General features: G+C 49.7%; 2 protein-coding genes across 2 annotated transcripts; one reads left to right on the plus strand and one right to left on the minus strand.

Moving 5' to 3' along the window:
* Window positions 1-36: 36 nt before the first annotated feature.
* Window positions 37-7395, plus strand: LOC117223686 (protein N-terminal glutamine amidohydrolase). Its single transcript, XM_076521211.1, has 5 exons — window positions 37-170; window positions 266-1095; window positions 2966-3119; window positions 3215-3485; window positions 4168-7395. Exons 2-5 carry the CDS (start codon window positions 1004-1006, stop codon window positions 4305-4307), a joined length of 657 nt encoding a protein of 218 aa, XP_076377326.1. The 5' UTR covers window positions 37-170; window positions 266-1003; the 3' UTR covers window positions 4308-7395.
* On the minus strand, window positions 7330-25891 carry pwn (calcium-binding EGF-like domain-containing protein pawn). The gene is made up of 15 exons (XM_033476089.2): window positions 23522-25891; window positions 14310-14619; window positions 13659-13994; window positions 12962-13212; window positions 12098-12886; window positions 11757-11939; window positions 11472-11670; window positions 10448-10686; window positions 10155-10282; window positions 9597-9867; window positions 9308-9524; window positions 9070-9195; window positions 8791-8998; window positions 8117-8359; window positions 7330-8023 (listed from the first exon to the last, which is right to left on the minus strand). The coding sequence occupies exons 1-15, from the start codon at window positions 23577-23579 to the stop codon at window positions 7916-7918; spliced, it is 3666 nt and encodes a 1221-aa protein (XP_033331980.2). The 5' UTR covers window positions 23580-25891; the 3' UTR covers window positions 7330-7915.
* Window positions 25892-26163: the final 272 nt, after the last annotated feature.

Genomic DNA, 26163 nt, shown 5'->3' on the forward strand with positions numbered 1-26163 from the left:
TGGAATGGTACGCAATAATTGTTTGTTTATTTAGGCCATGAGAGACCACCCTTAGCCGGCCAGGAGTCGCCCCAGCTCATGAAAACACCCCAAAAAACCGGGACCGGTACGGCAGACGATAGTCGTATCATCGGCAAGATCGAGAGAAACTGGTTTCCACGTGGACGAAGGTACTAGAAAGGATTCTATTGTTTGCCGCTTTCGGCTTTCTGGCAAGATGCCGGACAACGTTCTAGACCTCTAGCAATGGAGCTTTTCTCTATAGGCAAGGAAGATGTTCCCAGGATGACCGTTACAATCCAATTGCTCTAAGGCTCGAGCAAGAAATCAGAACGAGCCAAGAGGTATCATCGCACGGCTAGATCTAGATATCGCTATCATCTACGAGAAATTCCCAGTGCCGTAGCAATGGTGCTGCGGGCCACGCTCGCTCGAGGTTTCGGCGACGACAGGATGTTTCCTGCAAATAGGACAGTCGGTTGAATTGAGGCAGCGGCGGCGGAACCGGAGCTCTCTCTCGCTCTTCTTCTCTCTTTCTCCGGAATAAAACGCGCGAGCGAGTTTTTCGAAGTTTTCCGTGCTGCGAGTCGGGTGATTTGAATCATCGACTTGCCTGGCGCGTGCGTGTTGCCGCAGCGTCCCAGGTGCTACAGTGTACTCGGACGTGGGCAGTTACGCACAAGCACATAGAGCGGCGGCACGGCGGCAGCTCGCAGACGGCAGTCAAACAATGCTGTTTCGACTGGTCGGATGTACGGGTACCATTTAAGTTCGCCAAGCTGAGAGATCCGAGAGAGAGAGAAAGATTGATCGTCCGGCCAGAGTCGGTGCGACGATGATTCGCGTGCGGTTCATCGGCTGAGGAATCGCAGCAGGCGCTCTAAGGATACCACCGAGTCGAGGAGAGAACGCTAGCACAGCTCCCCGTCGTCCCCCGACGAGGAACGATCGTCGGGCTTTACCTGGTGTGGTTTCCGTGGCTAGCCGAAATTGTAAACAAAGAATGGCCGTGGAGCCTCGCGAGGCCGGGCACACGAAGCCGCTGGTGCAGCTTTTTCCGAAAGCCGCGGAGTGCGTGTACACGAGTTGCTACTGGTAAGTGGACCAACCGGCGAACCGAAAGACCTCCGACAATTCCGCCGACAGATCGTATATCGATTCGAGCGAACAAACGCGTGCCGTACTGCGGTATCCATCCCGGTTGACGGATCGATACGTTGCTGCAGTGGTAGAGAGACGGCAGTGCGATATGCTGCCGCCATCTTTGAAACGGCATAAAATACCTACGAATCAACGCGCACCGTTTCCCCACAGCTCGGCTTTCAAATGTCCCGCGCGCCATTCATCTGTCTGTCTCTTCCTCCCTTTCTCTCTTTTCCACTCTCGTTGTGCCTGTGCTAGCGAACCCACCACCGTCGCCCACCCCCGCCACGTTATCGTGGCAAGAACACACGGTCGTACGCGGCACGTCCGATTAATAATGCATGCTGCCATCGGATTATTCTCGCACGGCACGATAGAGCACAAACAGCACGCCGCGCCGGCCACAGCTGTATATCTAAATCGCCCCGCCACCGATATCCAGGCCCCTCATTAACATCCGACGTTCCGCAAAGCTTTCGACGTGCTCGTTTCACCGTGCGTGTCACCGATCATCCGCGTGCCACAATATTTCCATGCCGCTCGCTTCGTGCAGATGTTCGCTTGCATATTGCGTTTCACCTGCGTTCACCACACAGGCCTGCGAACACCTCTGTTTCCGGAGAACGCCGGCAAGAAGATTCTTCTCGCGCTTTCTGCCTCGACGGAAGGATCGTTCTTCGTCGGTGTACTCTCGGCCATCCTTTCATCGCGTCGCACTTCGCACCTGCTAACCGGCCGATCTTTCAGTCGTACCCAAATTCTGGGCCAGCAGACTGAGAACCCCCTGTCCCAGATTATGGTACTTTGCACCGTCCCTGAAATCCCGGATATTGCTACGTCGAGATAACGTCTTTATGGGAAAGATGGTTCAAGCGTTGCTTAGAATCGATCTGAGAAAAAGGAGCAATTAAGGGCGAGTTCGAAGGGCAGCACATCGTACTTCGACTCATTTGCATTGTAAATTCTCCCTAATCGACGCTCAGCTTGTATAGAAAAAATGGATAATCTGAGAATAATCATACTACCTCTTCCCAAATTGTCCATTTTTGTTTCCAAGCTGAACGTCGATTTGGGAGAATTTACTGTAATCTGCGTGCGATGATTGTCAATTGTTACTATTTGATCAACTGTTACTGGATTTTATAACTATCACGACGTAGAGACTGCGATGCTGGGTTTACATTGCAACAATGTCATAAACATGTGCACACCATGCGGTATATTGCATCACCGACGATAGTTCATGATCATAGCGCGCGGGTTATTCCGCATGCGGATGTAACTGGGTTTTACACTGAACCTACCAAGCAGTGACTGGCGTGCATTGCTTCATAAAAGAGAATTTCGAATTGAGTTAGAGATTCTTTAGAGTCTTTTTTTTATTATAAGACATGCTCCGATAATTGAAATTCAATCATTTATCGCGATAGAGTCGCTAAAGTTTGTAGAATTTTAAGGTGTGCACCGATAAGAATTTAAGGATATTCATGTATTATTTTCGACTAACTAAAATGATTTTAAAAAACGCAGAAATTTCTATTTGGCAACCGACGAATATTATTTTTATTTCGCATAAAGATCCGCAGTCTTTTAGCTTTGCAACGCGAAGGGTTCGTCCCGTTGAAACATTGAAAATGTAAGAAGAAAATAAATCGCGTAGAATTAGATGAGATCGAGGATCGAAAGATAGCGATGAGGTTCGCTGAAACGAACGCGCAGAGAAGTTACCATAATTCGGGACAAGTGGCGAGGAGGGCGTGAAATGAGGGACGAAGTTCAGCAGTTTCTGGCCCCGCTGAGCAAGGGTCTCGTGTAATTCCAGCGAGGAGAATGTGTGGAAGCTGTGTCAGGATGTAGCGACGAGGCACGGATCGGAATTACAGCATTGCTATGTCGCGTTCGTGAGCAACCCCTGGCGTAGCGTTCCACTTTGGCGGCAACGGGCCGGGAAGGACGAGGACAAGCTCGTGGTTTGGGTCAGTCTGATCGTTGAAACATTGCTCGTGCTTCTTCGACGATGTCTCGGGATGGCCCGACGAACCAACAACGTGTTTCTCTGTTCTATGCGTAGGACTACCACGTAATCCTAATCTACGCACCCGACGAAAGGGCGGTCGTGTACGATTTAGATAGCGCGTTGCCGTTTCCGACGCATTTTTGGAAATACGCGATGGAAACGTACCGGTCGGACGACGTGGTGCAACCGCAGCATCACAGGAGGTTCAGGGTGGTGCCAGCCAGCGTGTATTTGCGAGAGTTCGCGTCCGATCGGCATCACATGAAACGCGAGGACGGCACATGGATCAAGACGCCGCCGGATTACCCGCCGATCTCAACACAAAGTACGTTTCATGGGCCCCGGGCCCGGCATGGGACCACGGATCGCCCCTGGCAGCAACACTTTCCACAAATCCTCGTCTTGCGACGGAGGGCTGCGTTGACGGTGTTGCGAGATCGGAAATTGGCACAGTTTACGATTGGTTCCAGCGATGTTACCTCTTTTAACGCTGGCAGAAAATGTTGATATAACTTGGTAAGGTTAGAAAAAGATTTATACTAATTTTGTAAAAAATAATTGGAAAATTCATAGCGGAGAACACGAAGAACTACTTTTCTCGAATATAAAAAGAGGCAAGGGTGCATCGTTGTTGGGCACAATAAGGGTTAACCCATTGCACTACATGATTAATCATTTCTTCAAAATCGAAACAGAACCTGATTATTCTGTTAACAAAATCTAGGGATGAAACAGAAATTGTTCTATTATGGAAGTCGAGGAAAGAGATAAAGTATCGATAAAAGAAATCGCAGTGCGAGGGGTTAAGTCACCGGCTGACGAAGAAGGCGAATGTCTCGAATCTGAGACTTTAGGGAGCTAGGGCGATCTTTCAAATTTTGCATCCGTTTCTGTGCCAATTTCCCAGCTCCTCCAGGAGGCAATCCGAGCGCATGCCTGGACTCCTTTGGATGTGCCAGCAGTATACTCACGAAATCTTTGTTTCTTTTGTTCCGGAACACTTCCAGCGTGCAAGAATAACTTGGATTCCTTTATTAACACCGAGCCAGGGACCGGTTCCGGGATCGTGTTGACTTTAGAGCAATTCTTCGACCGGTTTCATAGGCCGATCGCGATCGCAACAGCGCACCGCACGCCGCAGCCGTAAGCGACGCCGACTTAAAGCGTGCCGCCGAGTAAGTTTCCGCGAGGGTAACGATCGTTCGCTTCGACAAAACACCTGCAATCGTCAAAATCAGTCGTATGGCCTAAGGGAATCGGTAGAGGCGCGTGCACGATTGTACACGCGGGCTCAGAAATTCGGACAAAATTCCGTGGCGGCGATCGTTGCCGGTCGAAAATCGCAGCGCAGATGCACCGGGGACTGGTTCGCGTATCCTCGCCGCGTCTCGGACGGAACATCGGATTAGAGGACGCTGCGCGTTTCCGCAAATATCGAAATCAAAATGTTGCCGGAGAAGCAAAGCAGGATCTCGCGCGTCGTCCGCGTCGATTGCTCGCGGTCGCATGCTGATTGAATCGTGATCTGCGCTGCCTTTTCTCTCATCCTCCGACGAAAGTCTTCGCCATAAGTATTTGCTCGTTATAAACTTCCAGGCTATGCTGATATACCTCCTCCTTCCCCACCCCCTCGTTCTAAAAGTCTTTTTTGCAGAGCGTCGACGGAGACCGTTCCGTCTCCGTCAATGTGTGCTACCGAGTGTTGCGATCGACCGTATTCCAAGTATTCGAGTCGTGGATCTCTCGTAAGTGTCCTCGTCTATTCGCGCGTAACGCGCGCGTATAGAGGTACGCACAGAAAACACGCTCCGTCGCCGTCGCCGCCGCCGCCGCCGCCGCCGTCGTGAACGAGAATCTTTGTCACGGCTTTGCTCCATCGATGGTATATTGTATCGTTATCGTTATTGTGTCTAAAGACTGATTGTATTTAACGGGCGAATCCGCTCCGAAACACTCGCGGGGAGGTGCCAGGGGTGGTCAGCCCCGGGCGGCCTCCTCCTCCTCCTCGGCGATACACGTGTCGCGTCGTAAGTTACAGCCTGTAACACACCGTTATAAGAGAAGCACGCGTCCTCCGGCACAGAGACGCGGCCGAAAAGCGCTTACCGTTACCGTGCAATCGATCCAGAAACGTTTAACGGGCAGGAACATTGATCTTTCCGCGAGATTAACGTAACATTATTACGATTATTGTAATTCTTGTGATACTTTACACTTTCTACTTTGAATACCTACAAGCTATACTTGTCTACTGTTTGTATACTACGAAACTAAATGCTTAACCGACCGCGCGTTCGCTCGTCTCGACTCTTTTAAACCATTATTGTATCCGGGCCGGCCCGTCGTCGGGTCGGTCCGCGAGATCGGTGGACCCGCGACGTAATTCATTTTTAGCGGCGGGCCCCGAACGACCAATTGCCCACATCGAAACGATCGTCTTTTTTCAAACGAGTCAACGAACGCGTGTATCTCACCGAGGCTCCCGGGTGCGAACAACGAAAAGAAAAGAAAACAAAAAAAAAACAAAAACTTGCAGATAGAAAAAAAGCTGTCGCTATTCTCGCCGCTGTTACGCGATCTAGGCTCCATAGAGCCGCCGCCGGCGGCGCTCATTTTTTCTCCGAAACGTTTCCAACAAACGTTGTTGTCCGACGAGCGAACGCAACCGGACCGTCGTCGCGTCGGCTCGTCCCGATCCAAATCTCGAGAGATCGAGCCGCCGGTCTCGTCGTCGATAGTTTAAGAGTTCGTCCACTCTTTGCCTTCCAGTATCTTTCACTAGTTCTCTTTGTCTTTTTGATCATCGACATACGTTTCTATCCGCGACCCCGCCACGCGGCACGGTTCTCCCTCGCCGGTGATGTCCGATTTGTCGCTCGCGAGGCTGTTTCCTATTTGGCCGGTGATCCCGAAGGATCTTCGGCGAAGACGCTACCGGAGAGAGAGAACCGTGCTCGCGGTTGGTCGTCGGGATTTTCACGAAACTATGCGATCACCGAGGAATAAATCGAGCACGGGAACAATCCTCGTCGCTTTCGCAAGAACACACCGGTGTCGTTATCGTATGGTAAACCCGGGACCGATCTTTCTAGCGTTTCCATATCTTCGAGAACGAGATAGGAAATTAAGGGCAGAAAGACCTAAATCTCTCTATCGTTCAAGATATTGCTGAATATATCAGATGAAATTATTAACATTATCACGGCGATGATAATTATTATATATATACATATATATATTTATCAATATTTCATATTTATTGATATATTTAATGATATATATATATATTATATCAATTTCGATACGGTAAGAGAGTTTAGCCGAGAAAAATGTTGAATTATACAATGTTTTATATATACATATATATTTGTCGACGTTCGGTGACGTATTTTCTTATCATTCTCATTCTGCGATATACATTTACGATATGACTCTAAGATGATCACAAATCTTTTATCCCGCATGTTCACACAAAATATAAAATATATATACGCGAGCGTATATATATATATATAAATATAAATTATATATATATATATATATATATATATATGCGCGGCAAACGGCGAATGAAGAATCTATTTATAAATTTCGTCTTTCGAGTCTACGACAAGTTATTGTAATAATAAATGGATGCACTCCGTTCGTCTCCGCTTGAAATCTTATGAATGTACTTTTGCAGACTCTGTGTAAAAGAAACGTCACGTGCTCCAAGGTCCACTTTCTCTCCTCATCCTTGGCCGGTTGCCATTGTTTAACAAAGCGCGACGCAGGGAAAAAACCATGAGCGAGAAAGGTCGAAGCCGACTTTCCATTTCTCTCACGGGGAATCGATTTCGTTTCTCCGAACGCGAGAGATAGTGTCGATCGCGCGTCGACCTTGTTTGTCGCTGCGCTGTTTCGCGCGAAAACGATTTCTCCCGATCGATCCGATCCGTTTTTGCGACGGGCTCTTACTCGGTGCCCGTCGAAGTTACCGAACACGCGCGCAAACACACACACCTGCATACATACATACGCACACAGAAACACACATACGTGCAAAGTGGTTTTAAACGTTTTTTGCTCATCGCGCGCGCGCGCAGTATTTCCGGCGTCCGATCGAACACCGTTCGGATTCGACACACCTTGGGCATCGGAGAGTTTCAAAAGGGATACGATGACGCGCATGAATTTTCAAATGTATATTGTATTCAATTTGCAAAAATATATATAATGTACAATTACAGAAGTTACATGGTGAATTACGATACGCTTTTTTTCTGTCGCACACACACTGTCCTCCGATCCTCCACGCGGCAAGGATCCCCGGGTCGGTGAAATTCCGAAAGTTCACGCAGCACGGCTAGCAGGGATCGACAGTCGAGGAGAACGGCGACGGCTAGCCGGCGATCGTATACATAAATAATTCTCTGCAACACGAGCGTTAGCCTAGGTAGTAATCAGAAGGAGCCATCGTTTAATACTAGTACGTCTGTATATGCACCCTTCGTTCGATAACTTAACAGCATTTTTTTGGGACGTTTCTCTCGTACCTCGACAGTGCCACATGAATAATAAATATCTATAATAATGATAACAATTAAATCGCTAGTAGTTAAGTAACGCCGAGAATGACTTAACGCTGGTCGCTATTAACAGAACACAGAACCGTCCGGCGAACTGTCCGATCGGAGCGAGTTCGCCGGTTCTTCTCGTTCGAGTAAACTGGTACAAGTCACGATTTACAACTAAATTAGTTTCGCCCCGGTTCTCTCACGTTCGATAGTACGGCCTGTAAGTGGACATCGGGATATTGTTTTTCGATAAATGGTGCACGTCACCCTGGTCGTACTCCACGTCGTTGTAGATTCCGCTTTGATTCTGAAACCGGCAGGAACTTCGTTAAAAAAAGAAAAAAAACGAAACGCGCGAATCCGTGACAGAACAGCGTCGATCGGATTGAGAGACACTCACGGCTAAGGAGGACCTGGACTTCGGCCGGGGCACGTGGAATCCGCTACTTTGAGGGATCAGATCGGCCCTGTCCTTGTCCTGAGGCTCCGAATCAGAGCTGTCCGGGTCCGGCTGGTGTCTTTGCCTCGATCTCAAAGGTGCCTGAAGTCTCGGCAGCGGCACAGGTGGTAGCGTTCCGTGGACGTTGATGGGAGGATAGCCGAACACCGCCGAACTGGGCCTGGTGGGGCCCATGGGCTCCGTCTGGTACCAGAGAACGCGGATTAGTAAATCCTAAGAACCAGTTTCGATTTTCACGTTCAATTAATCGATTAGAAAATGTTGTATAACCAAAATAGATGCACAAAGATCTGGAGTCTACTAATTATAGACACAGCCAATAGTTAGATCTAATATAGATCCTTGATCAAGGCAGCAATCGGCTAGAATTACTCTTTATGGTAAATAAAATTGTATTAATAAGACCGTCGCTAATGCCAATCATCATTGCAATATCATATCCAATTTGTTTAGCGACTTCGGTGCTTTCCGACACAACTGAAGAACTTCAGGTAGCTTCGGTGAGGATTAATCAACATTCTCGTCATTATATAATCTAGTTATTGTGTCTTTTCGCTAAAGAACTCGGTCCGTCGAATAAATACATTTCAACGTGAACACCGAAAATCGCTCACCGCGTAGACGTTTGCTGTCGCCATGTGGTCTCCGAAGTGCGCCCACATGTAGGGTGGCAAATTGGCAGGTGGTCCTTGTTTAACGGAGGCCAGAGTCCCCACGGACCCCACCCTGGCTAGAGTCCCAGGCAGGGTGCCGGGAATGCCGCCCTGGATATAGCCATAGACCGGCGATCCGACCGATTTCTGCTCCCTCGACCACCTTCGACTGCAACGCAGATCGGCGTTAACACGAAACTCGTTCGACCAACGAATATCTTCGTAGCGTGAATACGTTACCTCCACATGACCAGACACACTAGCGTTAAAACTATAATTATTAAAGCTGCTACCGACGCTCCTATAGCGACCCCCAGAACCTCTCCGTCGACCTCGCATTGCGCCCCGTAATAATTGCCGGTGCATCTGCGAAAATGCGAATCGATCGTTCGGAGACCGTCGAAGAAGGCGGGATCGAAGGTCGCCGGAGAATCCCGCGAGCCCTTCGACGACCTTTCCCAGATATTAATACACTCACGTGCACTGCATATGGTCGCCCTGGTAGGAGCACGTGCCGCGATTGTTGCAGTATGTCGATAGGCAGGAGATGCACGTTCTCCCGGACTCGTTCGCGTCGTCCTTGTGGGGATCCTTCAGTCCCGGGTTGCAGGCGCAGGTGAAACCGCCCCAGTTGTTCGTGCAGGTCGCCGACGAGTGGCAGTCGTTTAACTCCGACGAGGCGCACTCGTCGAGGTCTGTAAACATAATGTTACGAAGTTAGTTGGACGGCTACGTCGATGCTGCAATTAATGCGTTTCGAGGCGGACCTTGCAGGTTCGATATAGATCCGAGCGGGCTGTCTACGTAAAGAGCGCTGTTCCCGATATTGTTGCTCCTCCGGTGAATAACGCCGAGCAGATGCCTCTGCAGCTCCCCTGCCAGGCTTGGCCTAATTGTTCTCGGCTCGTAAGTGAGTTTCAAAGTTGCATTTACGAAGACGCCTCCTTGCCCCTGGCTCACGTTGCCTTGGTACACGCCGTTCACCGAGGAGCCCATGTACTCGTCCGAAAACGGCGTCATCGACATCGCAGACTCGATCTGAGAAGCATCGCGCACGGTTAAATTAACACGAGACCCTCCGCAGCCACGCCAACAGCGTATCCTCGAATTCAAGTATTTTCAGAGATCTGAATAAAAATCTTGTCGGCGTTCTGAAGGAACGTACGTCGGTCACTTTTTAAGCGTACGCGAGTATTTACACGCTCGCATCGGACTTCGTTTAAACTTAACTGTCCATTATTATACCCGAGACGGTCTCAGGGAGACCTGCCACTCTCTTATCGATACTAAACGATAAATAAATTAATAATAAACGATCGACCCACAGCTCTGTTCGCTTCGTAGGCCAGGGTTTGGTAGGGCTCGGAGTCCTTGTCGGTGAAGCCTCGATCCCAGACGACCTTCCTGTCGTAGATCTTGTCCACCCGCATGGACACCACGATGCTGATGATCCCTGCGAAAGAGAATCCTCGATTTAACACCCATTTAGCATCGGATAGTTCAAGGCGTCCAAAGAACGTGAAGGGTTCGTTCGAAATTTTTGCGAACTCTTGAAGAAGGAGATAGAGAAGTTAAAGCGTGAGGGTAGTTAAGAAGCTAGATATGCATCAACACTGACTCTTGCAAGGCAGAGAGTGCTGCAGCCTGGCGTATCCGGGCTTGCAGTGGCAGGCTGACACTCCTTGGACCGTGGCACAGGCCTCGTGCTGGCTGACATCGCAAGTGCTCGTATCTCCTACGATGCAGGTGTCGATTCTGACCGGAGGTTGCGTGGGCCTTCTATGGAAGGTCAGTCTTCTAATTGGGCCTGTAGGCCTCGGGCTAGCAGTCGGTGGGTCTGGCTGGGGCACTGCGAATCTGCGAAGACCCAGGGAAGATCAAGACTCGACTTCCCCTTGACAATCTTTTCATAGTATTCTCTCGATAACTGTCTTAACTTTGGGTCTACCGAGTGACAGTTATCCTAGAGGTGCTACAAAGGGTGTCAGAGTGGAAGTAACCGGATGCCTAGTTACCAATTTCTATATTTCCCTTTTCAGTAATTTTTGGTAAACCGTGACAAAATATCGCAAAACTACTCTGGATCCCCATTCTTTGTATAATACATTGTCAAAAGTATAAAATATTTCAAATAGTTAAGCTTGAAAAATCGATATTCCCTATTTTTGGTTTTTCGTCGACGAAGATTTCACCATCGTATCCGCCTAGTCTTGCTGATTAAACTAATACGAAACGAGATATAAATATAATTATAATTACTTGTGTAATAACTAGCCTGCAGATCTATATGGGAAAGTAAAAATTTTCCGAATCAATTGCAAGGAACAAAAGTTAAATAAATATACACTTCTCCTCTCGTTGAATTAAATAAATTGATAAGAACGTAAGGCTATTCTGAAATTCTTCTAATGGCTCCATATGCTTCATATTTCACCTAATCGTTTACATCATAAATCATTTATTACCCAAGTAATTACAGTCGTAATTATACCGTGTTTGGTGTCATTCTAATCAGGAAAACGAAACGAACAAGATGATAGAAGTTTCATAGAGATTGTCTTGTTCCGGTTGCATTAGCGCGAGTCTCATCAACGCGTTCGGAACAGAATCGAGAGAATACCGTGTTCTCTTTTCCAACTGACCCTGTGCCAACCACGGCAGGCGCCTGGGTCCTGGTAGGCTGCGGCTGCGGCTGCACCTGCGTCGCGGTCCTGTCCGAGTTCTCGAACAGGTTCAAGTAGGTCCTCTTGCCGTCGATGCTGACGAATCCCTGGCCTTCGACCGCGGACGTCAGAATCACGTCGGCGCTGCCGCCGTTTATCGGCACGCGGACACCCTCGCCTGGACAAAGGGAAAAAAAGGGGGAGTGCGCTGGGTGGAGCGTTCGCAGTCTTAGATTCTGTGCAGCAGATCGTGCCAATGCTTACCGGAGCCTCCACCGCCGGGGCCTTGGATAGCCGAGACCGTGACATCAAAAATATCACCGATAGGCGGATGTCTCGGCGGAGGGTAGGGTCGCTGGGTGGCCAGTCCTTGGGGTCCTGTGTAATCCAAGGTGTCGTCGAGAACAATTCCAGGTCGGGGTCGGTAGGCATAGCGATCCGTGGGGGCTACAAAGGAAATTAATTGACCATGACGGCTGCCAGGAGCTCGACAAAGGAGACTAATTAACCGTACTTCTCCGCAGAGACCGGCCCGGATGCATTCATTATAGATCGAATGCGATATCGCCGCCGCTGAAGATCCACCATCCAGCACTATACTCTACCTGGATTTTTGGTGAACGTGTTCGCTACAGGCGTGTGGGCTATAGTCTTCTCTGTGGTCGGCGCAGTCTTCGTGAAAGTCGATGGCAGAATCTCCGTTGAAACGCTCGACGAACTCGCGGAACTTTCTAAATGGAACGATTTGCTCGGCTCCAGAGCTATGGTGCTCGGCGTGCTGACGAGATTGCTGGAGCTGTTGCTGGCAGATCCTGCGGTTTGAACAACAGCCTTGGTTGTCGTAGTTTCGATCACCTGAACCGACGAGCTGGTCTCGATGTTCAGCGTCGCGAACGGTTTAATCGGCGTTTTGGCGACCGTTCCCTTCTCGTTCTCGTGGTTCCCGTTGGTCTGCTGTTGATTGCCGATCTTCGACGACTTCGTCGGCTTGATCTCCAAGGGTATCACAGGTTTCGGGGCCTCTTCGTGCTTCCCGTCAGACACCTGGTTGGATTGACTAGACTCCGAGCCAGTCGTCGATGTCTTCTCGTTGCTTATCCTGTTGTCCTTGGCTGGCATTTGGTGATTCTTCAAGGGATCCTGCGCCGAAGTACTCCCCTTGTCGTCTTGGTTAGTCTCTTCGTGGACCTTCGTCGTGTCCTCCAGACTATTCGTAGTAGCCTCGTTGCGATCGTTCTCTTCCTTCTTGGTAGAAGACTCTGCCAGCTCGTCGCGATGAAGGTTCGATTGAGATTTGTCGGCGTACTTGTCGTCCGGGTCCTTCTCTCGATGGAACGTGGAGTCCAAGGACGGCGGCAGAGGCTTGTAGGGTGGAACCGGTCGCCTGTTACCTCCTGGAAAGCCAATAAGACCGATTAACACCGAACTGTCGCGATAGAAGTCGAAGAGACAGGGTCAGGCGACGTTACCAGGTCGATTCCAGTTCCACGGACGGTTTCCTTGCGGCACGATCTGCTCTGGCAGCGGGACTCCGTTGACAAAGGGTCTGACAGGTCTTTCCGGTGGCAGCTGGTTGACCAAAGGTCTCTCCGGAGCTGGTGGTTTCTCAAAGGGGTAAGGGTGGTCGGGTGGAGGAGGCGGTGGATTCATTCCGGGAGTGTCGAAATCCGGTGGCAGAGGTGGAACGTCGGATATCCTTGGTGGTCCTCTGTTGTTGATCCTGAAGAAGGAGATCGCGTGTTACCAGCTGACTGATAGCAGATCTGTGACTTATTAGTAGACCGCGGATTTTGTACATTTACGATTAAATTAGGATAGAACAAAAACCAAAAGAATTGTTAAGAATTGAGGAAAGATGAAGAGAACTTTAAGACGTCGATGTCTCATTTTTAATTTATTAAAGTTATTCAAGATAGAATGATCTTACTATTTAGTTTCTATTTCCTGCGACTAATGCAGACAATTTTGATCTTACAAAGAGTTTATCCCGTCGATAAATAAAGTTATTATTATTACTATTATTTTGCATAAGGATCAGCAGTCAGGTACCCGGGTATTCTTGCTCTACACAGACGCGTGTGCCATGGGCACCCTGGCATCCCATATAGACACCATGTACGGGTACTAGCTCTAACAGATAGCTGTTAGATTCGCGTATAGATCTACCTAGTAGCTTGGATCGGTCGCAGAGGTCTGACAGTGTTAGCGGCGACGTTCACGTTGCCGTTTAGAAGCTTGACGATCCCGGTAATGATGTCCTGGATATCAGGGTTCGCCTGCCGCTGACCTGGAGTTGCAGTCTGCAGGATCGGCGGCGGGGCATGCTCGCTAAAGATCCTCGGGATCTCTTGTCGAGCTTGTCTTTGTTGATCGATCGCCTGCAGGTACTGTGCCCGTTGGGGCGACGCTCCAACCAGCTGATGGGGCTCCGTCAAGAGTTTTGGTCCCTGCGGAGCCCCTTGTCCTTCCCCCGACACGGACTCGCTCGTCGTCGGCGCTATTCTGCTGGGAACAGAGTAATGAGAACGCATGAGCAAACTATGCACTCGATTAATAATCCTCGCGGCACGGTCACATAAAATCGCCAAGTTTGTGCCAACATCGTAAAACTTTTCACAGAAATGCAATAGAACGATGATCTTATTTTTGATCAAAATTAAAATGATCTAGAATAAGGGAGAATTAAAGAGAATTTATAATTTACGTTGAATTTGATAGTTTTTGGAAACATTTTGCTTTATCCATTGTGATGTCATGTCAAAATTGGTCATTCTCTGCGCGACGGAATCGCGAATTATACAAGTTTAATGGACCCACCGATAATATTCCCCGGGCTTGACCTCTATATTGTTCCCGTCGATGTGATCGACGTGTTTCGAGGACGTTAGCTCGTCGATCGCCTCCTGGTGCCTGTTGTCCTCGAACCTGGCGTCGCTCTTGTCGAAGCCCGAGACGCTCTTCGAGCTTTCTAATTGAAAAGCAGGAACGGTCCTGTGGAAAGTCGGCGATCCATCGCGATGAAACACGCTCGACGTCCTTTCGGGTCCTGTGTACCCGCTCGCACTTAGGATTATGTCTTCGGCGGTGGATCGAGAGAACGTTCGATCGTTTTGGATGGCCGACACATCTGCGAAAAGCGATTTCATGAGCGACCCGCTGCATAAATTTGTCCGCTCGCTCGTGCATGCCGTGGAAGAAGCGTCGCTTAAGGACGAAGCACGCCTCATCGACCTCCGAAACCCCTAATTGGTCTGCGAGCAACTTGAATTCTGCTAGATCATCGCGTCTTGATTAGACGGTGTAACAAAACCCTCTTAGCACGCGTGAGAAACCCTTTTCTAATCAGAGTATGCTCTTTTGTATCTAAAATGGCCCGAGAGGGCGTGGCTGCACGCCAAGAGGCGTGGCTTAGCTGCTCTCGATTTCTAACAATACCAGGTCAGCGCCTCGCGGAACAATCGCTGCCTAATACAATTCTGAGTGTATTCACACATTTTCTAACGAGAGTCCGCGGGAACTAGATAAATCATTTTATTTTATTCTATTTATTTAATTGGCGGAACGCACATTCGGTATGCTTATGTCTAAAGACCGTACTAGAGCTAACCCAAAATTCTAATTTTTGTACAGGTTTTCAGACTCCTAATATTTCATTTTCATTTAATCTTTATTTGATTTACGGACGAATGCGAAACAAGTACAGTAACAGCGAATACATTGTAGAGAAAAATGTAGTAAAAAATGTAAAAGTCTAATTCCGATAATTTCGATAATATTGAAAAGTCGACAGGAAGAATCGTTAATCAAATTTCAAATTTCGTTCTAGTACCTGCAAGCTCATACTAATTAAAAAGTCGTACGCATTTTTTAATTTCAAATGAACAAAATCGTCGCAATCATGAGAAGATGTTTTTCAAACTGACCTATGTTTCAAAGCAGCCAAATGCCACAAATTTCGACTTTGTAAAAAATTTGTAAATAGCTTCGCAACATGTGTAAACAAATTCCAAAAAAATCTCCAAAACAGTTGGTAAAAACACACATTGGAATACCACCTTAGTCATCGCTATAAAGAAAAATCCTAATGTCTGAACGAAAAAGGGTGTCACGCGATTGCCCGGACCGCGCATCGATCGTTTACTTTAACCGATCTTACGGTAACCGCAAGAAACGTCTTGCTATCGATCAGCGAGTGGAGGGGTCGCGATCGAGAGTCGCAAAAAATCGAGAAGATCCACGGCCGATCGGGAAGGCAAACGGTACTCGAAAGGTTGACATTCTCGAGGCCGGTATCGAGTGGTTTGACCAACCGTGGACGTGACGCGTATGAAATTACTACTCTTTCTCTTTTCCTGTATCTCTCTCCCTCTCTTTCTCTCGTCGCATCTGTGCTGGTCTCTCCGTGCCCTTTCTCGATCACCGCGTCTCCTCTTCCGCCTTGTCGCGAGGGAAAAAGGTTCATCGACATTGTATGAATTCCTTTTGATCGTCCGTAGGGAGCCGCGATCCTCGAGTTCCTCGATCGTACGATCCACGGATTCCCCGTGGATCTTCGCGAGCGTCTGTCGCGCGCGATCCCAGGTATTTACAATTACCCCGATATCACTTTTATTGCGAGCTGTTAGCGGACGCGTGCACCGACCATATTTCACGGTTGTCGTCCGTGTATTTACAGTTTCAGCATTGAAATTCCGTGGAGGACGTGGCAGAAACAATGAGGAGATCTTCATGCAGCAATTCAGCGACGCGCGAAGCAATTTGAGTGAAACTACATACTTGCGGCCGCCGCGTATAGATCCCCGCGGCTCGATAATGACGATCGGCTCTCTGTCCTGAATATCGCGCCGCGGTCTCGGCCGGCACGATTTCGATCGCCGAATCGGCCCCTGGAACGAACGCGACTCGTCCGACGAAAGTAACAGGTCGCCGACCAAAAGCTTCTTTCCCTAGAAAGTGCACGCATACATTACCGCTCGTCGTTTTTCCTCGCCGCCGAGACCTTTCACCAACTTTCAGCGACAGTTTCGGAAAATATATTCCGTCTCGAGCCCATCGTTAAAAACTCTATCCCGAAGAAGCTCCCTTCGCTTCTTCGTAACACGCCCGGCGAACTCGTGTCTTATGGTGTACGAGCTTCCAGGAAATTAATTGCTCCACGATCACGAAGGTTCGTTGTAGTTCACGCCTGGTCGGATGTAGTTTATGCCAGCATTTTAAAGGAGCAACTTTCCGATTAGCTGATTAACAATGCGCGTTCGATCAATTTTTCAATCGCCACGTCCAAGGGAGGTGATGGAACGCTGACCAATTTGGCCGCGAGACGCTCTTGCAAAACGACGATTTTCATTTCCGTGGATCTAATCCGCTAATTGCTCATTAGACGGCGCACCGAGCGACATGATTTCCAAACAAATGCCCGCTCGCGATCGCAATTAAGGTAACCGGTGCTCCGTTCTACCCGGCGAGCACCATGCTCTCGATGCTCCCTCTCCGACTCGCGTGGAAACAGCAGAAAAAGAATCATCGATGCAGCGGAGAACTTTTTAAAATTCTCCCCGTGTTGTTAATGGCTACTTTCAACTGGCTATCTCGTCATCGACCGCATGTCCAACTTCGTTAAAGCATTCGAACGCTGTTCCCTCGGAGACCAGATCGTTGCAACTTCGCTGCAATTTATATCTTCGTTTCTTCATTTTCATATTCATTTACCAATTTATTCAGTTATTTATGTACTTATTTATTCATTTGCTAGCTTATTTACTTACTTATTTATTTATTTATTTATCGTTCTACGAAGGTAAACCATTGATACACAAGGAATCAATAATTTCGACTACGGTTAATTCTAGTTGGCAAATTAACCGATAGGTTATATGCATTTATGGCAAAAATCATTTTTCAATATGCTTGCGTTCATTTATAATTTTATTTATCAACTTGTCGATATTTATACGCGGGAGAACAGACGTAAATGCACTTTTGCGCTGAAGTGGCCGCGGTGGACCGGTCCACCTCTTCTTCTTACAGCATGGTCAGGACACACCGTTGCAAATTCCGGTGCATTTCATGCAGCAAACTGTATCTCCGACTCGAGCCGTCACCTGTTCCCTCGGCACACGTCGTCGTCGCAGCATCGATGCAATTCCACAGCGAACTCGGATCTCCGATTCGTAATGTCACGGCGCATCAGAGCGCCGATCATCGAGGCATCATCAACTGGCAGTAAAACAGAAATCTCGAAGCGGGGAGGCTGGATCTACAGTTAGGCGCGTGAGCTAATTCAGTTCTCGGCGCATTATGGAAATGCGGGCGCATTGTTGCGCCGGCGAGGACGCGTTATTATCGCCGTCGAGATTACGGTTTCGGTTGTGGCTGACATCACCGTGAACCCGAGAACTGCTCCTAGACGTCGTTCCTCAGCGTTGGGAGACTAGCGTGAGAATCTGGGTAAATTGGCGTGGAAGGAAACGGTAGCGACGCTGCTAGAACGGCGATCAATCGCGACGGACCATCCCCGCGGCGGACTTCCTTTGATGTCGCGGCCGTTTCCCGGCTCTAATTTGTCGTTCGGAGCGCCCTTGATCGATCGATCGACGGGATCGCGTGACCACTGAAAGTTTGCGGTCCGCCGACCGACCGACCGACAGACAGACAGGCCCGAAGGACTTTCGTTTCCGATTCGCTGGCGAACGAGTCGCAGAAACGACGATTATGAGCGCACGCAGAGAGCAACGCCGGTCTGTAGTAACGGTGTTCACGTGAACACCATAACCTTCCCGACGTGAGACCAGGGACGCCCGTGAGAATGTAGGTGAATCGCATGGTTGATTCTGTCGCGGCGAGCTGGAATGCAGCCTCCTGACTCTGATCAGGTTCGGACCTTCCGGTGTCCTGGATCAAGAGATCCCCGTGCAGACGATCCACGGTTAAAATGGATCGCCGGAGATTGATAAAACCGCGAACGATCCGAATCCTATTCCCGACAGGCATTCCGATCCCACCTTCGATCCTTTTTGCTCCCAACCGTGATACTTAGGCGCGTGTTATCGAATTTTTCTACGGAGCACAGCGGGGGCGGCGGGTGGCGCGAGGGGGCAGAGCGTTCCCCGCTTCGCAGCCGAACGAACGGCTTCGAGAAAATACGAGACCGACGAGACATCGCGTGAACCTGCCGGTAAACATGCGTCTCACGAGGTAACGAGGTAACACAGTTTGTGTTTTACGTGCGCCGCGTCCAGAAAAATGATTACCGGTTCTGGATAGCATCGATCGAGGTATGTATGCAACGACGATGTTCAACGGCCTCTGGCTTACGCCGTTGGAATGCCGCTCGCAAGCGATACACGGCCGCGTTTCCTTGTTCCTTCGCGTCCGGCATCGGGACCGCGGATCGCCCCCTGGGGCACGAGCCCGGATCCGTCGAAATCGAGAGCAACGGAGCCACGCCTCTTAGGAACGTTCTGCGCGAGGCGGAGATTGCCTGGACTCGTTGCGTCGAAATTCGGAGGAACGAGGCCACGCCCATTCGCAGCCCTGCGCGTCAGGAATATTCTACGAGACAGAGCTCCGGGCTTGGCCGAATCGAGGGCCACTAGGCCACGCCTACTTTACTCCGTTTAACAACATGAATTGTTCCATACGGAATGACTTGATGTCTTCAAGATTCAAGGAAATGGAACAAGAATTATCTGGAGCTCTTTATATCAGACATATCCCATGGGACAGAGATCTGGGATTTTTTAATCAAGCTTGATTGGCTACGCCTATATACTCTGGACACTTCACAGCCTCAGTATAATTTTTCCATGCGGAAAATATCGTTAAAATTGGACGAAACGGAGCTGAGTTTATCCAGAGTCATCCTGGATACATCCATCTGGATATGTCGGAATCTAGGGCCACTAGGCCACGCCCACTCAGGACATCCTACTTCATATTCCAACCTAAATAACTCCATGGGGCTCCGCTTCAACTTCGATAAGATCAAAAGAATCAAATCAATGGCTTATCAACGTTGCCCACGGATGACGAAATCAACGATGGAATGAACATCTTGTGACTCTGTTCAAAGGCTTGCTCCCAGGGGCAATCTGGGGCACGTCGCCCTGCTACCACCGAGGAGGATCGATGGCGACGTAATCGATCGCGGTGTTCCCCGTGGTGTACAGAGCAAAGAAGCAGCGAAACCCGCTCAGAACAGCTGTATTTAATATTCGCCTAGAGCCGCTAGAGGCTCGTGTGACCCCGTGACGCAATTCTAACAGCCAGCGTCTGGCTCGTGGCAAAGAAGAAAGAAACGTCGATGGGGTTTATCCGTGGAAGCGTAGACCGCGCTATGCGCCGTCTCTCGAGGCGGTAACGGCAGAGTTAACGGTACGCCATTCCAGCCTAATATTTATTCTTTTCGCCGGCGAACGCGACATTTCGTGGCTCCCCTGCGAGATTCGACAGGTGTTTCTCGGTGCCGTTCATTCGACCTGCCGCTCGTGCCTCTCGGGAATCCGATGATCGATCTGCTCCCATCCGGCCTGTATCTTCCTCGAATCTCGCCCGGTTCGACCGATTCTCCCGCGATCGGAGCCCTATTATCCGCATCCAGCTTACAGTACACTCGTCGCCGATCGTCTGGCGCACCGAAGTAATTGGCTATTAATAATTCCTCTAACGATCCTATCGCTTTCGTTCGGATAAGCCTTTATCGGGCCTTCGATCTGGCCTGAATGTCTTGGATCGCGGATCCGCGAGAAAGCGGACCACGGAGGATTCACATGGCTCGTTTCTGACGAATGCGCTTCGTGGAACGACACCCGCGTCACCCACGGCCGGACGAAAAATCCTGACCGGTGAACCAATCGACTTTCCGTTCCGTGGCCGCGCGTTGCGACGATTTCGTGACACTTTCGCGGCTAACGCGGTTGGGCGAAAGTCCGGTGACGAAACTCTTCGTCGGCCTGCGCGCTCGTCCGCGTTAACGATCACGCGACGAGTGTTATGCAAATAACCTCCGGGGACGGTTTGTTGCGTCGAACGAGTCGATGACACGGAACCGAATGAAACGCGAAGCCGATCAGAATTCCGGCGAGCGGTTCGGCGAAACCGCGCGCGGCGTCGACGGCTTGCGGAACCTTGAGGAGCCCCGCCTAGGTCCTAAGAACCGTCCGATTTGCATAAGCCAACGACCAGGCGACGTCGAAATCCGCGACGCGAATATACGGGCGTCGTTAACGAGCTGCGGAGCATGCGATTCGCCACGGGATGTGAAAATCACGAAGTAACAGGTACGTGCCAGGCGACGAACGCGCGTCGCGCCCGCAGCCAGCTTTCTCCTCTGCCGTTTCGTTTCTCGGACGCGGCTCTGACGTCTGGCGAGCGTTAAATAACCCCGAAAAATTTCACCGGGGCTTTTCCCTTCGCGGCGGATCGTTTCTAATTAACACTCTCGCGCAGGAGCCGATTATCTTCGCGCTCGCCGCGAAATAGGCGTTCGACACGAGCTTCGCGCTGCTTCCATCCTAACGCTTCGAAGAAGTCGAATTTTTATTTATTTTCTCGGAGTTTCAAGCGTGCAGAATGTTACGTTAAAAGCGACGTTTCGAAATTCGAACGCTTAGCGACCGAAGGTAACGTTTAAACAATCCAGGGGAATAGTTGTTTTAAAACTTCTTTTATGTTCTTCTTGGAGCTACATTTTTCGCGATATCTCCGGAACTGTAAATCCGATTTGCTCCAAATTTTATGGAGATATTCTGCACAGAGTATTCTACTATGTAGCGCACGATTTTTCCGACATGTCAATTGTTTAATTTTTTTACAAGCTGATTCGTCGGGATAAGAACAGCTGTTCTCTCTTCGCGCTGTTGTAATTTCTACGGTTATTAAAATTTTCGAAAATCCGTACGCTACGATTCAGATAACAGTTTCTAGTTTACGAATCGACGACATTTTTTTCATTGAAACGTGCCAGTACTTGCCAATTGTGACAGACAGCGATCGTTGTTCTACGAGAAGGGATTTCGGAAGCGACGAATAACTCCGACATTTTGCACGATTTCTACTTCGAAAAAATATTGGAAAAGAAAGCCGAGACTTAGATTTATACGCTGTTGGAAAGATTAAATCTTTTATTTAGCAATCACCTATAAAAAAATCCCTGAACTTTATCTATTTCTTGGCGCCTCGGAGGTGTCCCCCTCCCCCCTTAAATTATTTATACACAGGTCAGCTCTCGTAGGGTCGGCGAACCTTCGCGTTTTCATGTTTCCACGATAGTCGCGGCTATGCCTTCGCTGGCACCGCGTCAGCTTTTCAAGATTCTCATGGTAAATAGTTAATCCTGCGCGGTGGCCGCCTGCGCGGCAACTTATCCGGAACCGGATGCGTACACCTACTTACGTATCCGCGGCGCGTAGCCGGTAAATCATCGACTGTTATCAGTTCGCGGCGTAATTACAACCAGTGCATTACTCGATCTCTTTAATTACCCTTGGAACACGGGGATGCAAAGTTTCCTGGGAAAGCGGGATCGGTAACGCAGCCATGAAAAATGGCAGGAAGCCGCGGCGAGACGAACAGAGCGCGGCCGGTTGCTGCCAGAAACCCGTGCCTGAACGACACGAAATTTTCGACAGAGGTCAAGATACCGGTTCCAGATTCGACCGCGCGTGGCTATCGAACAGGTTCGGGAATTAATTCCTCGGGCATTTTCCAGCCGGCATACCTCAGGGACCGCGGCGCGCTCTTCGAGCAATCGCGGTTTCTAGCCGTAATTCGCGACGATCATTAGCACCGAGCATGCGAGCTGCCTTGGAAAGTGGGCCTCGAATAGTCCCAGTCATTGGGACTTCAGCCACCTCCTAACACGGATCGCATTCAGACGGATCAAATGCAGGCCGAACAACCGAACGAGTCCTTGGCCTACGATCCTGATCCTCCTGCGCTCTGCAGTGTCAGTAATTTTTCCAAATAATTTTGGGCCCATCGTAGCGGACTAAAGAACGACTTCGGTGTTTTACGCTCGTATCGGACTCGGAGAATCGGAGCTTTTATCGTCTCCGTTCGAAATCTAGACTCGCGCAGAACGCAGCGTAATTCTTGCATGTCCTAACGAATACAGTAATTTCTCCCTAATTCGCGCTCAGATCGCGCACAAATATGGACAATATGGGAAGCTGAGATACGATTATTATTATTTCATAGTTATTTTTTTGTAGTTACAGTTATTTTATAGTTGCCGATTCGTCGACAACTATAGAAACGACCTCTTCCCAAATCGTTCATTTTTGTGCGCGATCTGAGCGCGAATCAGGGAGAAATTACTATACAGGGTGTCCTGCAGCGTGAAGCAATAAAGGAAGTTCGTATTAACGTACGTGCCGTTCGACTTTGTTTCCGAGTTACGGCGAGTTTCTTCTTTAACACATCATGTTTGCTCAGCTTTGCTGCAAATGTTTCGAAACGAGCTTCTCGTATTTGAACACAAGCCTGGAGACGTTTCGGGCAAATAGAAAGGGTGAGACGGTCGACGATGAAACGTCTTCGGGCTCGTGTTCGAATGCGGGGAGCACTTTTCGGACAGTTGTTGCGAAGGTGCGCAAACACGGCCTGTTAGCACCATTTTTACCAAGCATCTTAAGCTATGCAGTTCAACGAATTAATTTTGCGACGACTGTAGCAAAAGTCGAGAATCGATTACATAGAAAGCATAGAAAATAAGAGATGGTTTCTATTAAAAATCATTCGAAAATATAGTTTCACCCATTTGGTAAAAATAGCGTCAACATGAATTATAGAAAGGAGTCTCTGAACGGTAGTCGAAGGAGAAACTCGCCGTAACTCGAGAACAATGTCGAATGGGACATGCGTTTACAGGAGCTCTTCTTATTGTTCCGACGCGTAGAATCTATTCCTGAAGTGTGGGCCCCGCATGCTGCGGGAGACAGCCGGTATTTTTGAGACCGGAAGAAAGCTGGTAGAAAGCTGGCATCGTGGATCAGCTTTGCTGGAAGCTGCAGAAAGGATCCGGGACCTACCTGCGACTGCCAGGAGGAACAAGGTCCCCAGGACCCTGAGCCTCGAGCGTCCCGACATCCTCTCTCCCAGGCTTGTTGCGTTCGAGCGTTGGGCCTCGGTGGCTCCTGTCGATCAAGGCCGCGGCTGATGTCAAGGACACTGGTATCAAGGGTCTCTCCTCAGGAACGCCGATGGCTGGACCAGTCTTTATCGTCGTGAAACGTGCCACGGTACCAGCCGATCGCCGCCATTTTGGTTCGCGAGCCTATGCCGAGCAAAAACGACGAGCATCGTGGATACTTTGATGCCCCCGACTGCTCGCCATTCTTCTTCGGAGCCCCTTTCCTCCCCGCGTCCTTCCCTGCCGACGTGCCTTTTTTCTTCTCGTCGATTCGGTCTCGCACTCTCGCGCACGCCGGCTGACCTACTTGGCCGCGGTTAGGTCCGGTGTGTACGCGTCAGCTTTTCGGCTCCGAAGGTGTCCCACCGGTTTCCTCGCCGGCTCCACGATCGGCTTCCACGGCGCTCCCCCTAATCCCTCGATTATTCTGCTCTTCCGCCTCGGATCCGTTTCTCCGGCTCTGTCGTCGGACGACGGGACGACGGGCGTCGTTTCACCGAGACGATGCGGGCCCTCCACCTGTGTCCTTATTAGAAAAGAGTTTCACTCCGCGGTGACGAAATTTCGAACACGCTGCCGCGCGGCTTATCCGCCCACGAACCGCTCCGCGATCGAGAGACCTTTGCCGATCGTCGAGCACTCGCTCTCCATTATCCGAGAGCCACTTCACCCCTCTGTCACAGAATCACACCGCGATGTTTCTTCGTTTCGCGCACTATTAACAACGTAGTCGGCCGCCCGTTAGAGCCCAGCCAGCAGGACAATCCGACTTTCTAATCGGCCGGGATCACGGCCGAATTCGTGTTGCGTCCGTGGTTCCCCTTGACAATGGGCCTCGTGCTGCTCGAACGAGCCGGCCGGATCGAACCGTGGCCAGCCAGAAGCAAACGAAGAAGGGACACCAAGAAGAGGAGAACTGAAAACCTTCAACGGCTCGATCGAGTTTCGCTTGAGGTTCGCTTCACGGTCGTTCACACGGGACTGGCTTACGGTGAGGCCGGTCATACACAGTTTCTCCCACTTTAACTATGCCATGCTACACGCCATGCTGCACTATACGAGCTCTTCTGGAGTGTATACGTCACGTCTTCGTGGCTGTTATCCACCATGCTGGTCTCCGCCGTCCACTCGGCTACTCCGGTCTCGTCCCCTCCCCACTTCCGAAAAATTTCTCTCTCCGTCCCCCTTTCTTCGTGGTCTTCCCTCTTCGTTCCCCTCGCGCCGTTCTTCGCGTCCTCTCTCCGTTCGACCGTTTCGAACGCGAACTCGTTCCTCCGTTGCCGGTTCAGCCGCCGCGCCACGCCGCGCCGATTCGAGCCTTTACCTCGACCTACCTTTCGATTCTTTCGGAACCTCCGGGTCTCGCGATCCTCGCGCTATGCCTCGTTCCTACGTCGCCGCGGTCCAACCTGCCTCCGCGCCGGGCCCTCTTCTCGTCTCCGCGCCGCTCCCGGCCCCCCCGGGGATCCTCAGCGGACCGTGGACATCCGTGTCCGCCTATTTTCTAACCGGACGTCCATTACCCCTTTCCCGAGGCGTCCTGTCGCGAAAGGGAAACGGACTTTTCCGCGAGCGGAATCGGCCTCGCGGACCCGGACGGTCGCGTATTTACTCGGACGAAAGCATGCGAGGATAACGGGACTCGTGGAACGCAGCCACGCAGGAATTAATCGGGCCCCGAATCGGCCAGACCGCAGGTGCGAAGTTCGAGGGGTCGCTAGCTGCACTACGGTACTCCGTCATTTTAATCCGCCGTAGCCGACTGCCGCTGAACGACGCTTGCTACGCTCGCTACGTTTCCTATGCTTGCTTAGGCTCGCTTGTCGTGTTTGTTTTTCGGTTCGCTTTGATAGCAGTCTTAGTTTGTTAGAGATTGTCGAAGGACAGATTCTTCGATTATGCTCTACGTTCGACTTTGAACGTCGTCGAAAACTGTGCTCGAATTTTCGGCACGCTTCGCCATGAAACACAAATAAACACAAATAATAAGAAGAAGGGGAGGTCAAGTTCGATTATCTTTTGCGTTCAGCATTTTCGAAAATTGTGTCTTTAACTGGGAATTTTTAGTATGCTTTTCGATGAAGCAAAGATGTAGGACTTTGTTTAGAACTTCGAATTTTCGGTACGCTTTTCCAAGAGCCGGGAACGTTGGAGTATAACTATGTACCTTGTTTATGTTCTGTGCTGAGCATCGTTTAGAACCGTGTCTGAATTTTGGCCGCGCTCTTCCAAGAGCCATAAATGTTGGAGTACAGCTACCTTATTTACGTTCTGCGTAAAGCATTTATCATCGACCGTGTATGTAGCACCATTCCTGAACTTAGTGATCGACGAAAAGCGCTGAGAAACAGCTGAGACCCTGTATCGAGTTCATAAATTTGAGTTTATATATAATAAATATTCTCCCTAATTTTCCTTCGGTTTGCAAACAAACACGGACAATTTGGGATGAGAAGATATGATTATTCGAGCCTTGTTTTTATAATAGTTAACAATCGGCAACTATACAAATTCTCTCAAATTCTCCATTTTTGTTTACAA

The sequence above is a fragment of the Megalopta genalis genome, chromosome 4, assembly GCF_051020955.1.
Source record: "Megalopta genalis isolate 19385.01 chromosome 4, iyMegGena1_principal, whole genome shotgun sequence".
NCBI lineage: Eukaryota > Metazoa > Arthropoda > Insecta > Hymenoptera > Halictidae > Megalopta > Megalopta genalis.

What these genes read in the sequence shown, in the direction of transcription:
- LOC117223686 (XM_076521211.1), top strand. Translation starts at nt 1,004, where the DNA reads ATGGCCGTGGAGCCTCGCGAGGCCGGGCACACGAAGCCGCTGGTGCAG. An exon ending in AGGACAAGCTCGTGGTTTGG is followed by an intron (nt 3,120 to 3,214) that starts GTCAGTCTGATC and finishes TTCTATGCGTAG; the next exon opens with GACTACCACGTAATCCTAAT. An exon ending in CCCGCCGATCTCAACACAAA is followed by an intron (nt 3,486 to 4,167) that starts GTACGTTTCATG and finishes GAACACTTCCAG; the next exon opens with CGTGCAAGAATAACTTGGAT.
- pwn (XM_033476089.2), bottom strand. Translation starts at nt 23,579, where the DNA reads ATGTCGGGACGCTCGAGGCTCAGGGTCCTGGGGACCTTGTTCCTCCTG. An exon ending in CACGTTCACCAAAAATCCAG is followed by an intron (nt 11,940 to 12,097) that starts GTAGAGTATAGT and finishes TTTCCTTTGTAG; the next exon opens with CCCCCACGGATCGCTATGCC. An exon ending in GCACTCTCTGCCTTGCAAGA is followed by an intron (nt 10,283 to 10,447) that starts GTCAGTGTTGAT and finishes TCTCTTTCGCAG; the next exon opens with GGATCATCAGCATCGTGGTG.